Here is a 14,765-nt window from a genome sequence, read left to right on the forward strand (position 1 = left end):
ACATCTGCAATGGTATTAACAGTCAACTCGTCTTACTCACTTTCGCTGGAACATCTGCAATGATACTAACAGTCAACTCATCTTAATCACTTTCACTAAAACATCTGCAATGGTACTGGCAGTCAGCTCATCTTAATCACTTTCACTAAAACATGTTTAATGGTACTAACAGTGAACTCATCTTAATCATTTTCTCTGAAACATCTGCAATGGTATTAACGGTGAACTGACCTTAATCACTTTCACTGAAACATCGGCAATGGTACTAACAGTGAACAGACGCATGTTCTAGTACATGGTTAAATCCACTTCTAATTTTTAACTGTAACATACATTAATTTCGATCTCGTATGCGTAATGATATGGCAGTATGCAAACAACATGTTTTCTTCTTGCTAATACATATTCTGAACTGCTTATTTACATACGTTTGCTACCACAGGCATAATTATGGTAGTAAAAGAGAACAGCAAAACATCGCGAATTATATATGTTTATTTTCATGACTGACAGAGTTGATGTTTTGCAGACTCTTGTGCTATTCTTCACACCAGTGAGCCGATACCTGGTGTTTTTGTTTTGTGAACGCTTGGTTTCGTCACGAACACGCTGATAGCTTGATTGCACTGGGACAGTAACAGATGCACATGCCATGACTAGTTTACCTAATACATGTCAACTATTGCATGGTTTGAATTATCGTTACAAAACAAGATAATTGAATTGCTTGATAATGGAAGGCAAATGTTTAGTCTAAATCTGACTGACAGAACAATTATCACAATCCAAATGTTTAGTCTCAATCTGACGACAGAACAGTTATCACAATCCAAATGTTTAGTCTCAATCTGACTGACAGAACAGTTATCACAATCGAATTGTTTAGTCTCAATCTGACTGACAGAACAGTTATCACAATCGAAATGTATCTCTGCAGAACACAGAATCAAAGGTTAGATTTTACAAGGTCGTGATTACTACCATGAACCACAGCCATTTCATATTATACTAAGTTTCGTGTTTATATCCAATTAAAATATCATGCAGGCTGTCCCGGACACACACTTTAGCTATCTGGACTGTCTGTCCATGGCAGCGGGTTAGTGATACGTTGTCAGTCGTTAGTGAGATAAATGTCGGAGTGGTGGCCTTAGACCTACCCATTGAGTCGTTAAACTCATGGCAGCCGGTATCAGGAAGGCGAAGCCGTACCTACCAGCCTAGTGTCCGATGGCTTAATCACTACACCACTAAGGCCGGTGTCACATACAATTTGCACACATAGGAGGACAATGCATCTTTTTATTTCCAACTCAGGACAATGCATCTTTTAATTTATTACTCAGGTCAATACATCTTTTAATTTCCAACTCAAGGCAATGCATCTTTTAATTTCTTACCCAGGACAATGCATCTTTTAATTTCTTACCCAGGACAATGCATCTTTTAATTTCCTTCTCAGGACAATACATCTTTCAATTTCCTTCTCAGGGCAGTACATCTTTCAATTTCCAACTCAGGACAATGCATTTTTAATTTCCTATTATAATTTAATTGCATGAAGACAATGCAGTTTTTAATTTTCTCATTCAGTTTAATTGCATCAGGACAATGCACCATTTAAGTTCCTTCTCAGCATGTAAAATAACTGCCGCATTCTAATATACAATTAGTTTAACAAATGTAAACCTACCCAAAACAGTGATCAGTTAATATACGCACATGTCCGTTAACAAATGATGTTTGTGCAAAGCAAATACAATACGCCAAACGTCACTCCTGTGGGCTCCACTCGCGAATAAAAATGTGCGGGGTTTTGTCCTACTCTATATAGAGATATAAATCTGTCTTGTACTCACCACTGAAAACAAAAAGTGCTCCACTGTCTCCACTGGAGATTGTGCCCCCCACTCCAGTTGTCGTTCCTAATTAGGGTCTGTTAATGGAACGAAATAAGGGACACGTGGTATTTGTAACGACATTTAATTCACTACTACCGGCCTCGGTGACGTCGTGTTAAGCCATCGGACATAAGGCTGGTAGATACAGGGTTCGCTGCCCGGTACCGGCTCCCATCCAGAGCGAGTTTTAACGACTCAATGTGTAGGTGTAAAACCACTACACCCTCTTCTCTCTCACTAACCACTAACAATTAACACAAATAGCTGAGGTGTGTGCCCAGGATAGCGTGATTTAACCTTAATTGGATATAAGCACGAAAATAAGTTAAAAGGAAAGGAAATTAATTACTAGAGTAGTTATGCACTTAAGGTGATCTTAGGGCTGTGATTCTCTCGTGGAACGGAGCTACCTCTCTGGTTGCATTCTAAACATGCACACATTTACTTTCAGACGTATTTCGATTGAAACTGGCACACAGTGAAATAGAGACAGTAAAATAAACATATATGAGATAACAAATTGCCACTAGACAAGCGTTTACAATACACTTTCGCTTAAACACGAGTGATATAGTCATATTAACTGGTAATATTATTCAATGACAGTGGCAGCTGCACGTAAACACGATAAATATAGTCATATTAACTGGTAATATTATTCAATGAAAGAGGTAGGATCGGAATAAGAAATGGGACAATAGAATTACAGTATCCAATTGTTATTAATCGAATCCAGCAGCAGTTTGTGGTCTAGTCGGATATCGCTGTGAAAGGTCAGAGAGACGACGAGCGTTCGAATCTCGTGGGAGCACTGATTAATAATCTTTAAGACCAATAATACACATTAGTGCATCGTACGGTACACGGGGCTTCTTGAAGTTAGTTAAATATGTACGTGTGTGTGCGTGTATGTAAGCATGCGCACGCTTGTGGTGTGTGTGTGTGTGTGTATCTCTCTCTCTCTCTCTCTCTCTCTCTCTCTCTCTCTCTCTCTCTCTCTCTCTCTCTCTCTCTCTCTCTCTGTGTGTGTGTGTGTGTGTGTGTGTATGGTCAAATCCATTTAACTATCCCCATAGGGCCATTTTTAAAATCGTCATATATAATCAAACTTTTTCTGGCATTGGAAGGAAGTATCTCTGGAGGAAAAAGAAAGAAAGATATGTTTTATTTAACGACGCACTCACATTTTCTTTACGGTTATATGGCGTCAGACATATGGTTAAGGACCACAGAGATATTGAGAGAGGAAACCCGCTGTCGCCACTTCATGGGCTACTCTTTCCGATTAACAGCAAGGGATCTTTTATATGCACCATCCCACAGACAGGGTAGTACATACCACGGCCTTTGATATACCAGTCGTGGTGCACTGGCTGGAACGAGAAATAGCCCAATGGGCCCACCGACGGGGATCGATCCCACACCGACAGCGCATCGAGCGAACGCTGTACCACTGAGCTACGTTCCGCCCCAAATATCTCTGGGGGATGTAAACCTAATAAAATATTGCTGAGTTTGATTTACATGTTTGGTATACAACACTTCAAAATCATTCCACAAAATTATTTCTAAACACGAGAAAAAGAGCCAAACGTCATACCTTATCCATGATATTCTAATAAAGCCTGACATGTTTATTTTATACCATTAAAGAATGGTTATTGTTGCTACTTTTTTATGAGAACATTTTAGTAATGTAAGTAAATTTTTTTTTTTTTTTTTAATTTGACCATAAATATGTAGCCCGACCTATGTAACACCCGTAACGGAAAAAGAAGACAAGTTGTGTTATATTATTTAGTTTTGATGGTAGAAACACAATATTTTATTTCTTCTTTATTTTCTTGATTACTATTAATATGAAATGAGTTAGCAATTATCCGTTAAATTGAATTGATTTTCCAGCGTTACGGGTGTTACATATTTGAAACGTTACGGGTGTTACACATTATGTCATTTTAAGTTTTTACTTAAGTAAAATCATGTACTATGTATAAATGTATATAGTTGTTTCCATTATTGTAGCTTACTATCAACAATGGCGTTTGGAAGAAAAAATAAACTGATATATATGAAATTATTGTGTGCAAAAATGCATACTGATCTATTACAAAACATTAGCTTGATCCGATATGAGTTGGTTATACAAATTTTATAATTCTAAGCAAGAAAATGTAAGTAGAATACAATATAATAATTATGAAAGGTTATATTGGCCGAAATGTTTTTCAAAATATCTAAACACTCAAGATAGTCCCTTCAACGACAAGGCAGTTAATATGTCAGTTCAGTATATTTTAATGTTTCTTTTAAATTATGTTGTTTTGGTAAGTCCTGAAGGTGACTCTTGTCAATCATTAAAACTTTCAAGAAAGGTTTGGTCATTAGTGCTGCTGCATGCTTGATGTCTCCAGTGTCAAAGTGTCAACCAAACACCAGTGTTGAAATTGATAATGATATATAATATGATGCACCGAGGCAGTCTATTCACTATTACACGGACTAGCATACAGAAAGCACCATTCTTCCAGTGACATGTATTCAAAGTAAGAGCCTATTTTATATAATAATAATAATAATAATAATAATAATAATAATAATAATAATTAATAATAATAATAATAATAAGCCGTTTTAAGCCTTTTTTTTTTAATGTTACATAATTCACCTATCTCCCCAATAACATTTTCTACCCATCATAATTCTTGAATATTTAATAATTATGATTGATTTTGAATTTTACTTTCTGAATGGGGAAGACGACAATCAGTGGAGAACACAATACATTATAAATTAAACCTAACATTTCCTTTTTACAATATTTTAAATTTTACTTTTATATTATGGTACTATGGGGGCGGGATCTAGCTCAGTCAGTCGAGAGCCCGCTTGAGGTTCCACGGTCGCAGGATCGAACTTCCTCCGTGGATATCTACTATTGGGCTTTTTCCCCGTTCCAACTAATGCTCCACGACATGTATATCAAATGCCATGGTATGTACTGTCCTGTCTATAGGAAAGTATATATAGAAGATCCCTTGCTTCTAATGGAAAAATGTAGCGGGTTTCCTCTGACTATGTGTCACAAAAAAACAAATGTTTGACATCCATTAGCTGATGATCAATATGCTCTAGTGGTGTAGTTAAAACAAACTTTAAAGCAATCTACAACTAAAGAACATTTGAAGTTATATCAAATATTAAAGTCTACTTTGCCTTTTTTCAGTCATGCCACCAAAGACATCAGCTGAAAGAATAGCTGCATACCGAGCAAGAATTCGCAGCGATCCCAAGAAGAAACTTGATTATCTCAACACGGAACAAATAAGAGATAAAAGGAGAAGGCTGTGTAAAAAGGCAAATGCATCTGATAAAGAAATTGAAATGCGACGACAACAAATTAGACAACGTGTGAAGCTCTGCAGGCAACATCAGAAAGACAGACTAAATAATTTGGTAAACGAACACAATGAGGTGCCAGTATACAAATCTGCACAAGCACTTGGAAAAGCAGTTGCAAGAGTTAAAGCCATTCTTCCAAAAAGTCCAAGGAGGCGTAAAGTGTTGTCGGCCAGTTGGCTACAATTGAATTTTTGATTCCGAAACCTACATCCAGCCACAGATGTTCAAAATTGTAGTCTTGTCTGCAGATTTTTCGAGAGAGATGATATCTCACGACAAGCCCCGGGTAAAAGGGATATTTTCATTGATAAATCAAACAAGAAAAACTTATAATTCAGAAACGCGACCTGACAATGTCAATCGGCAAAGCGTATTCATGTTTCAAATAAGATAACCCTGCAGTCATTGTTGAGCGTACAACATTTTTTGAACTCCGTCCTATTCACGTGCTTCCAGCAGCCGACATGCCAAAAAACCAGTGCCTTCGTTTATATCACGAGAATATCATTATGATTCTTGATTGTCTGTTCAAGAAGGCCTCAAATGTGTTTCATCCATATTCACAGGATTTCATTGCTCGATGTTTTTGTGATAAAACATCAAAGACATGCATGAATAATGACTGTGAAACATGTTGTGATGGGAAACTATTTATTGAGACATTTGAATCGAAGGTCACCAGAATAACCCGAGATCATGAAAGCCTCATGGTATCAGTGAGTCAAGGTTGATGCAAAGTTTGAGAAAAAACTTCAGCAGGGTACTGTAGGTAAAGCTATATTATTGTTGAAGTCAAAGCTACCAAACTTTCTCATTCATTCCCATGTAAAGAGAGAAAAGGCGTCATTCTTTGAGGAAGTAAAACATATAACTGATCCATCACATGCAGTACTTCCAGTTGATTTCTCGGAGAATTATACCTGTGTGTATGCTAACGAAATCCAGTTTGCTCACTGGCATCAGAGACAAGTTTCATTATTCACATGCGCTGTGTGGACTGTTGGTGGTATGAAATCGTGTGTGTTTGCCAGCGATAATCTCACACATTTTAAAGAAACTGTTGTTCCATATATTACACTTCTCATTCACAAAGTTTTGAAAGCAAATCCTGATGTAACGACCATCCAAATATTTAGTGATGGAGCAGCATCACAGTTCAAAAAGCAAATTCATATTTTGATTTCTGATGAGAATCAAGGCAAAACTCGGCATCACAGTGGAATGGAATTTTGTTTTGCTTCTTTCCATGGTAAAGGTCCCGTTGATGGGATTGGTGGTATTGTTAAGCGTACTGTTGAATGCTGTGTTCGAACCCGCAAAGTGATTGTACAGGATGCAAGTTCATTTGTTAAGGCTGCATAAATGTGCAATATCAATATTGAAGTTGAGGAAGTAACACAAAATGACATGGAACAATGTTTCAAAAGATCCCCTGTACGAGACTTGTGGAAGTCAGTCAATGCAATCCCCAAGATACAGAGCATTCACTCTTTATACAGCCACAGATAAGTCAACCATTGTTTGCCGACAAACGTCTAAGGCTATACTTCAGAAAGCTGATAAATTCCATGGTGAATAAAATAATGTTCTCTACTCTCAGTATAAACAAGTCATTTTTGTTGGTGATTATATTAATAAACCCATCATCGTTATTTTGTTTATGTATCTATATAAATATGTTTAAATAAAGTTTATACATTATTTAAAAAAAAATGTTTTATTTGATTGAATAAAACCTTTTTTATTAGGTTTAAACTTGACACGGATACAATATTCGAAATATGAGAGCTGAAATAGATGGCATGTTGTTTTTAATATGGCGGACAAAAATGTAACACCCGTAACGTAACACCCGTAAAAGATATCACTATGCATAACTGACTTAATATCTAGCAAACAATGGAACCAGGTTCTATTCCAGTAATTACCTAAGGCCACCTACTCATATAATAAAAGTTTTATTAAAATTACCCATACACATTACAGGATTTTGATAAAATGTACTTCTTGAAAAAAGGTTTGTCCATTTAGTATAACACCCATAACGGAAGTTGGTAGGTCTTTTAATTAGTACATAGAATTTTAAATCTTAAATAGTTCATGGAAGTTGGGAGAGAAACAAAGAGTGATACAAATAATATTCTCTGCAACTTCACTTTAAAACATTTACCCCCCTCAAAATGTAACACCCGTAACGATGGATTATACTGACCGACTCTCTCTCTCTCTCTCTCTCTCTCTCTCTCTCTCTCTCTCTCTCTCTCTCTCTCTCTCTCTCTCTCTGCGTGTGTGTGTGTGTGTGTGTGTGTGTGTGCGTTTGTGTGTGCGCGTGCGTTTGTTGTATGTTACAGTAAAATCCATGATTATTTTTATTTCAACTTTACGTTTCGTACTGTTATCATATTAAGGTTGAAGCACGCTGTTCTGGATACGCATCTCAGTTATCCGGGATGTTTGTCCAACATATGAGTTGTTAGTTGTTGGCAAGACAGCAGTCGGTTTAGGCCCAAAACACACCGAAGCTTGGTCTGAGTCTGACGTGTATAGAACTAGTTCAACACGAAACGCATTGAATTGATGTTACAAAACACACCGCATCTGAGCCAATGTCACAAAATATCGTAAACTTACGTCTTTGACTACCAGTTAAACCAGTCATACGTTTATACGTGTTTGGAATCTATTTCATGCAGAAATTGACACCATTACGGAAGATAGAGCATTTTATTAACAAAAGAAAACGAAATATGTGTATTTTAAGCTATATTTGATTTATTGTTAATAGTAACGAGAACTGGTTTAGTCGTAGATTTACGTTTACGTGCAAAACTAGGCTTACGATGTTTTGTGCTGGCATGAACTATAGATCTGGCAATAGACGACATAGAACATGCGCTATATTTACACACGACAGACTGGCAGTTGCATAATATTCAAGGCTTCGTTTCCCCTAAAAAACAACAGGAAAGGGGTATATTAATCAACGTGAAATGCTCATAATTATTGTACGTGTTAATATGTATGTATGTATGTATGTAAAAATATGAATGCACTTAATGTATTTTGATAAAGCTTAACAGTTACAGACACAAACGTCAAAATGCACCTTTGACTCACTCGCCAGTCCCAGTTTCGGCGTGTTCTGGGCCTTAAGGCCCATGCGGCGCGTGCGTGCGGTCCGATTGTTGCTGCTCATGCGTCTGCCGCTTGTGCCTTGCGAATATACACCACACCCGATTGTTTCGTTGCGACTGGTCGAATGGGTTTTGTAATCTTGTAGACGTTCATATAGCACGCATCCAGTCATTAAAACTAATGCATTTCAATTTTATTTTAAGCCAGACCGCTTCCAGTCTATATGAACCGTTAGACTGTGCGTGCCTTGCACCTCCACAATGAACAGTTCGATTTGACTGTGTGCGTTAACATTCACTCTGGGTTGGAGCAGATACCAGAGCCCGAACCCAGAACACATCTTGAAAGCTGATGTATTGAAAGTTGGTATGTATGTGTTAGTGAGACTAAAGTTTGTTTTATTTAACGACGCCACTAGAGCATATTGATTTTTTATCTTATCTGACACTGTTTTTTAGAGGAAACCCGCTGTCGCCACATGGGCATATTTTATTTGTGCTTCCCACAGGCAGGATAGCACAAACCATGGCCTTTGTTGAGCCAGTTATGGATCACTGGTCGGTGCAAGTGGTTTACACCTACCCATTGAGCCTTGCGGAGTACTCACTCAGGGTTTGAGTCGGTATCTGGATTAAAAATCCCATGCCTCCGACTGGGATCCGAACGCAGTACCTACCAGTCTGTAGACCGATGGCCTAACCACGACGCCACCGAGGCCGGTCTATGTTAGTGAGGAAGACGTCGGTTTAATGACATTACACCTCCTAACAGCCTATAAAATTCACGCTGGGTGCTAGGTACTGCGATCGTGTCCATGTACGCACTACCAGCCTTACATCCAATGATTTAACAACTGTTTAAGCCATCATAGCCGGTTATCAAAGATGACCAAATAGCATCTAAATGTTCTGAACTGAGGAAACACGATATTCATATAAATGTCCATGTATTCACGACTGTCGTACAAACTAATATCTTGACAGTATCCAAATGCTGTTGTTTTTGTCTTGAAATGCTACTGCTTTATGTCGGTCCTAGTATGTTACAGAAAATGTATTAAACAAGAAGCCAATTCAATTTGCTGTGAAACCTTTTGACATGTCTCATGTTAACGTAGTTACTGGGACTTGCAGATGTCCCTAGGGGCTGCGTATTGCAGTGGAAATCACTCGGACACTAATCGACATGGACAAACCAATTATGGGTGCTCACCTGAATCTCGTCAAGTAGTACTCTTCTGTACACGTTGGACATGAACTGTCGAACGATCACCTAGTGATTTGCACCGAAGCTGCAGAATACTACATCATTTCAGGGAGTATACTACCAAATGAAATCCCATAGACGACAATAGTAACATATGTGGCTAAAACTCATACCCGCAGCGTATCAATCGACATAAACGCCACGGATATAAATACTACCTCTCACCCTTAAAATGAATCAGAAACAAATGGGGGTCAAGCTGCTCATTTCTGGGAGAACGGGAAGCGTCTATGACTACCCTTGTTCCGCATAAAATTCGAGTACTTGTTTTTACAGGTACCCCATACATATTTCAAGCACAAGGCTATTTGTCACAGTGGTACTAGATGAAATAAAATTGCATTTTTTTTTTTACCCAGATAAAACTAAAAAAAATTTAGAACCAACACACTCACACCAATCACAGGACTTGTGGTGTTCACTTTTCTATCACAAGTTGGGTGCACCTCGAACTTTGACCCAGCCGGAAGTTATTTGGTTTAATCCTACCTATAGACTCCAATTTAATGCATATTATTCGACCATGTATCAAAATAACCATTCTGAACAGCTAACAGCCGTAGTTTAAAGTGTGTCTTGAAATAACTATTTCTCTTCTAAGACAAACCCAAGGTCATACAAAGCTCAAAATTTATGGTTAACATAAAATAATGGATCAAAGTAGTACTTAACTTTCGCTATGGATATTTGGTATAATATACGTCAAATAAAGCAACTGCCTTTAGTGTGTTCGACGGATGGTGTACTGGTATCTAATTATAATCATGCATTAGTGTGGTGACGTATGGAATATTCAGATAGCATACGCTTATCGATCACATGGGATCACATTTAAGATGTACACTTGATATTATGTTATGTATTTGATACATCCATAGCGAAAGTTCAGTAATATATACTCCAATAAAAACGCACCACCCGAATTTTAGTTATTATTGCTATCGTGTGTATGATGTTACCACAAAATGCATATAATAACGTGCGCAAACGGTCGTGAAATCATTTGCAATGTTGCATGAAAACAAAACGTACTTTTAAAACATTTGAATAAAAAAAAACCCTAGCAAAACATGAAATGCAGGCTTTTCACACAGAAGAAATTAATGAATGAATGAATTAATGAATGAATTAAGGAAAGAAAGAAAGAATGAATGAAAGTTTAACGACACCCCAACACGAAAAATGCATCGGCTATACACACAGAATAGTACACCAAGGCAAGTATTACAAATATTATATAAATTAAGCTCACTGACAAAAACACCCATACATCACATCTAACAAGTATTACGTGGAATTTCCACATACGTCATAGCACCACGGTTTGTCATTCTTCGACAATAAAAGAGACAAGTAACTGGCACGCAGCAAACGGGTTTTAAAAAGAATCAGCCCAAGCGTGGACAACAGTGTGTAATAACACCCAGACAAGGTGTAAACATCGTACGCACCTATGCGCCGAATGTCAGGTAGGGAACTGCACGTTTCCTAGGACGACACCTACATTTAAAGGCAGCCGAGATCCAGTTGGATTATCCACAGGTCAACGACGGCTTCTTTCTGTAGTCTCGCATGTTAAACCTTCAACTAGCCATTGTATACAATGTTTGGGTTATATGTTGTCATCCAGAATAAATTGACTTATGCGAAATTATTCGAATGTTTTAGTTCTTCTCGTATTATATGTACAGCCATAAATATGACTGGCGAGTGTTCTATGGAGTGCAGTATATTCATAACATAACTTCGTCACTCATTGGCTAAATTGTACCGAATCTATCTTGTGCAAGTGTAGCAATAAAAAATAGTTAACAAAATTTAGCCAACGGGGAAAAAAACTATCTCTGTACATGCAAAACAGATTACCATTGTTATATGTCTTCTTAAGCGTGTCATGCTTGGGTGGTTTGGTCGCAGGATCGAACCTCCTCCATGGAACTATTCTCTTATTGGGTTTTTCCCTGTCTGAACCAGTGCCCCACAACTTGTATACTAAAGACCGTGGAATGTGCTGTCCTGTCTGTGGGAAAGTGCACATAAAAGATCTCTGTACTACTACTGCAGCTGGTTTCTTCTAAAGATATAGAAATACCAAATAACTGACAGCCAGTAATTAATTAATCAATGTGCTCTGGTGGTCATGATCTGCTATATCAAATGCTGGTTGACTTTGAACAAATGTAACAGGTTTCTCCTCTCTAAGACTATGTCAAAATTACCAAACGTTTGACATCCAGTAGCCGAAGATTGATAAATCAATGTGCTCTTGTGGTGTCGTTAAACAAAACAAATTGCTATATCAAAAGCTGGTCGACCTTGATATTCCAAAGGGAGACAACCAACTACCAAGTTGTTCATTTAATGGCCTTCAACAGGTCAGAGAGTTCTCACCGAGAGCGTGAAAAAGAAATTCGATTAACATATAGATATGGATTGAAGGAAGTAGCATGCCAAGAATCGGGGACATAATGCTAAAACAACCCAGCTTGTTAGTTAAATTAGAATTAGCGTCCGCGATAATATTTACAGTAGAGCCAATTTCCTAGAATTTCCATTCAGAAGTCAATTATTTGTGCCACAGACGTATCATATTGTTAAACTTGGCGTGTTAAAAGATAATTTCAGAATATTGGTCAGCACAAAAACATACGAAACAATAGAACTAAATATAAATATTGAAAAACAAGAAAGAAAGAAATGTTATATTTAACGACGCAATCAACACATTTTATTTACGGTTATATGGCGTCAGACATATGGTTAAAGACGACACAGATTTTGAGAGGAAATCCGCTGTCGCCACTACATGGGCTACTCTTTCCGATTAGCAGCAAGGGATCTTTTATTTGCGCTTCCCACAGGCAGAATAGCACAAACTTTGTTGAACCAGTTATGGATCACTGGTCGGTGTAAGTGGTTTATACCTACCCATTGAGCCTTGCGGAGCACTCACTCTGGGTTTGGAGTCGGTATCTGGATTAAAAATCCCATGCCTCGACTGGGATCCGAACCCAGTACCTACCAGCCTGTTGAAAAACAAGAAGAAAATAACATGAACAAAGTGGAGGTAACCCAGGTTGGTTACGGTCAATGATTCTTTAAGTATATTATTATATTTTTTATATATCTTCTTTTTTGTGTTTTTTTGTCGGAATGTCTCAATATGATCCCAGAGGCCTCATCCAAACAGATTTTACAGCAAATGTCAGTAAATGTGTAATTTTCGACACAATTGTTGAATAGGTTGTAGAATTTGAACATCTAGGAATATTCTCATATCATTATTTTGTTGTTAATGTATCAGTATCGCTTTCAAACTATCGGTTACACATGAACGACACCAGTTTTGAATAAAAGTAATCCCGGCAATAAATCAATATATTTCGCCAACTTTTGGCCACAGGTAGTGTCTTTGATCATTTCGTCAGCGCACAGCATTCCTCGAATTTCAATTAATGGTTTTGAATTTCTGCAACAGTAGTTTTCTTACACCTACTCGCATTTAAGCGGCCAGGTTCAAGTCAGCGGTTTATTCCCGATTCTGGCATTCCCGAATTGGACACGCCAGTTGTTCCATTTCTGGCAGTTTATTGCTCACCCTTACTAATTGGTGTTCCGTCACCTTAATTGATGGCCCATCACCTTAGCTGATGTTCCCGGTACCACTGACGATTAATCGTACCATTGACGGTTGACTAGTGATCGGTGATCAAAGCAATAACAAAGGCAATCAATTACGACAATATATTTATTATGTAGTTTTGTTAAACAGTATTTTGTCCACAATTTGAAAGCACATTCAGTCACACTTTACACACGAAATGTCCCAGAAAGCACTCCACTGCAAGCTGACAAGTAGGAAGCCGTGTCCCGGGTACACGTGACGTACTCCAATCCCAGCTGGAAGAGCTTGTGCTTGTCTTCTTCGGTGCGGCGGGAATTCCTTGGTTTCTGTCCACCTTCCATCTGCAGCAGATAGGCTTCCTTGTTGGCGTTCTCTGACTTGAACAGGAGAATCAGCTCGTATATGTTCAGGTGTGATTTCACTGCTCTCTTGGCCAACCTGCTGTTGTAACCTTCACAGTTGTTGTTCGTCCTAGGGGTGTCGATCCTGAAGTGGTTCCAAATGGTCAGAGGAAAGTTGCCATTAATCCACGTCTCACGAAAGTACTCGTTGAACTGAAAGCACGCTGGCAGATCCGGTGTGTGGGTCACTACAAGGTTGTATCCATCCACAACACGAGGCACTGGAAGGAACGCTAGTCCAACAAACATACGGAACCACTTGCGTACTTCCTCACTGGACCTGTAAGCAGGGGAGATGCCCAATCCTTGAAGATTCCGAAACAGGGCTCACCTCTGCTCTTCACTGCTCATTAAGGTTAATCTCGTTAATCGCCCCCTCTGTTCTTCACACATCTCGTTATCCCCATGCGTCTAAATTGGCCTTAATTGCTCACGCCAGTTTTCCCATTTCTGGAAGCGGATTAGAACACCTCACCGCTTACCTAATCTGGAGACTGCCAGTTTTGGGAACATACCAAGTCAGCAGGTATCCGTCGGATATGACCTCAGTCTTTTCAGGCTCTCAGGATTTCATTGACACCTTCTCCGTTCCTTACGAAATGTTTGACATCCAATAGCCGATGATTAATAAACCAATGTGCTCTAGAGGTGTCGTTAAACAGAACACACTTTGATTTCCTTATCCGTTCCATGCATGCATCCATAATACACCCATACATATATACTCATAGATCTGTACATATGTAATGAATTTTGCTCCCGTTTCGCGAGATTTTATACATTTTACCCGGGTCCGCTACCCCTTTCGGTTATAGTCTCCAAAAATAATAATCACTTCTTAAGTCTCCACCAAACTTGCCATACCACTCTAAATACTATGCTCAAATAGATTTTTAAAAAAGCAACCCCTTCCCCTCAACCCCCCCCCCCCCCAAAAAAAAAAAAAAACCCACCAAAAAAATCCAAAATCCAAACAAACATTACAAATTACATATTTATTTACGTTAATTATAATTATTATTATAAAAAAAGAAG

At 38.3% G+C, this 14,765-nt stretch overlaps 1 protein-coding gene across 1 annotated transcript; it reads right to left on the minus strand.

Moving 5' to 3' along the window:
- Window positions 1-13,514: 13,514 nt before the first annotated feature.
- Window positions 13,515-13,979, minus strand: LOC121383769. The gene has a single exon (XM_041513864.1). The coding sequence runs from the start codon at window positions 13,977-13,979 to the stop codon at window positions 13,515-13,517; it is 465 nt and encodes a 154-aa protein (XP_041369798.1).
- Between the last annotated feature and the right edge of the window lie 786 nt (window positions 13,980-14,765).

Source organism: Gigantopelta aegis, chromosome 10, assembly GCF_016097555.1.
Source record: "Gigantopelta aegis isolate Gae_Host chromosome 10, Gae_host_genome, whole genome shotgun sequence".
Lineage (NCBI taxonomy): Eukaryota > Metazoa > Mollusca > Gastropoda > Neomphalida > Peltospiridae > Gigantopelta > Gigantopelta aegis.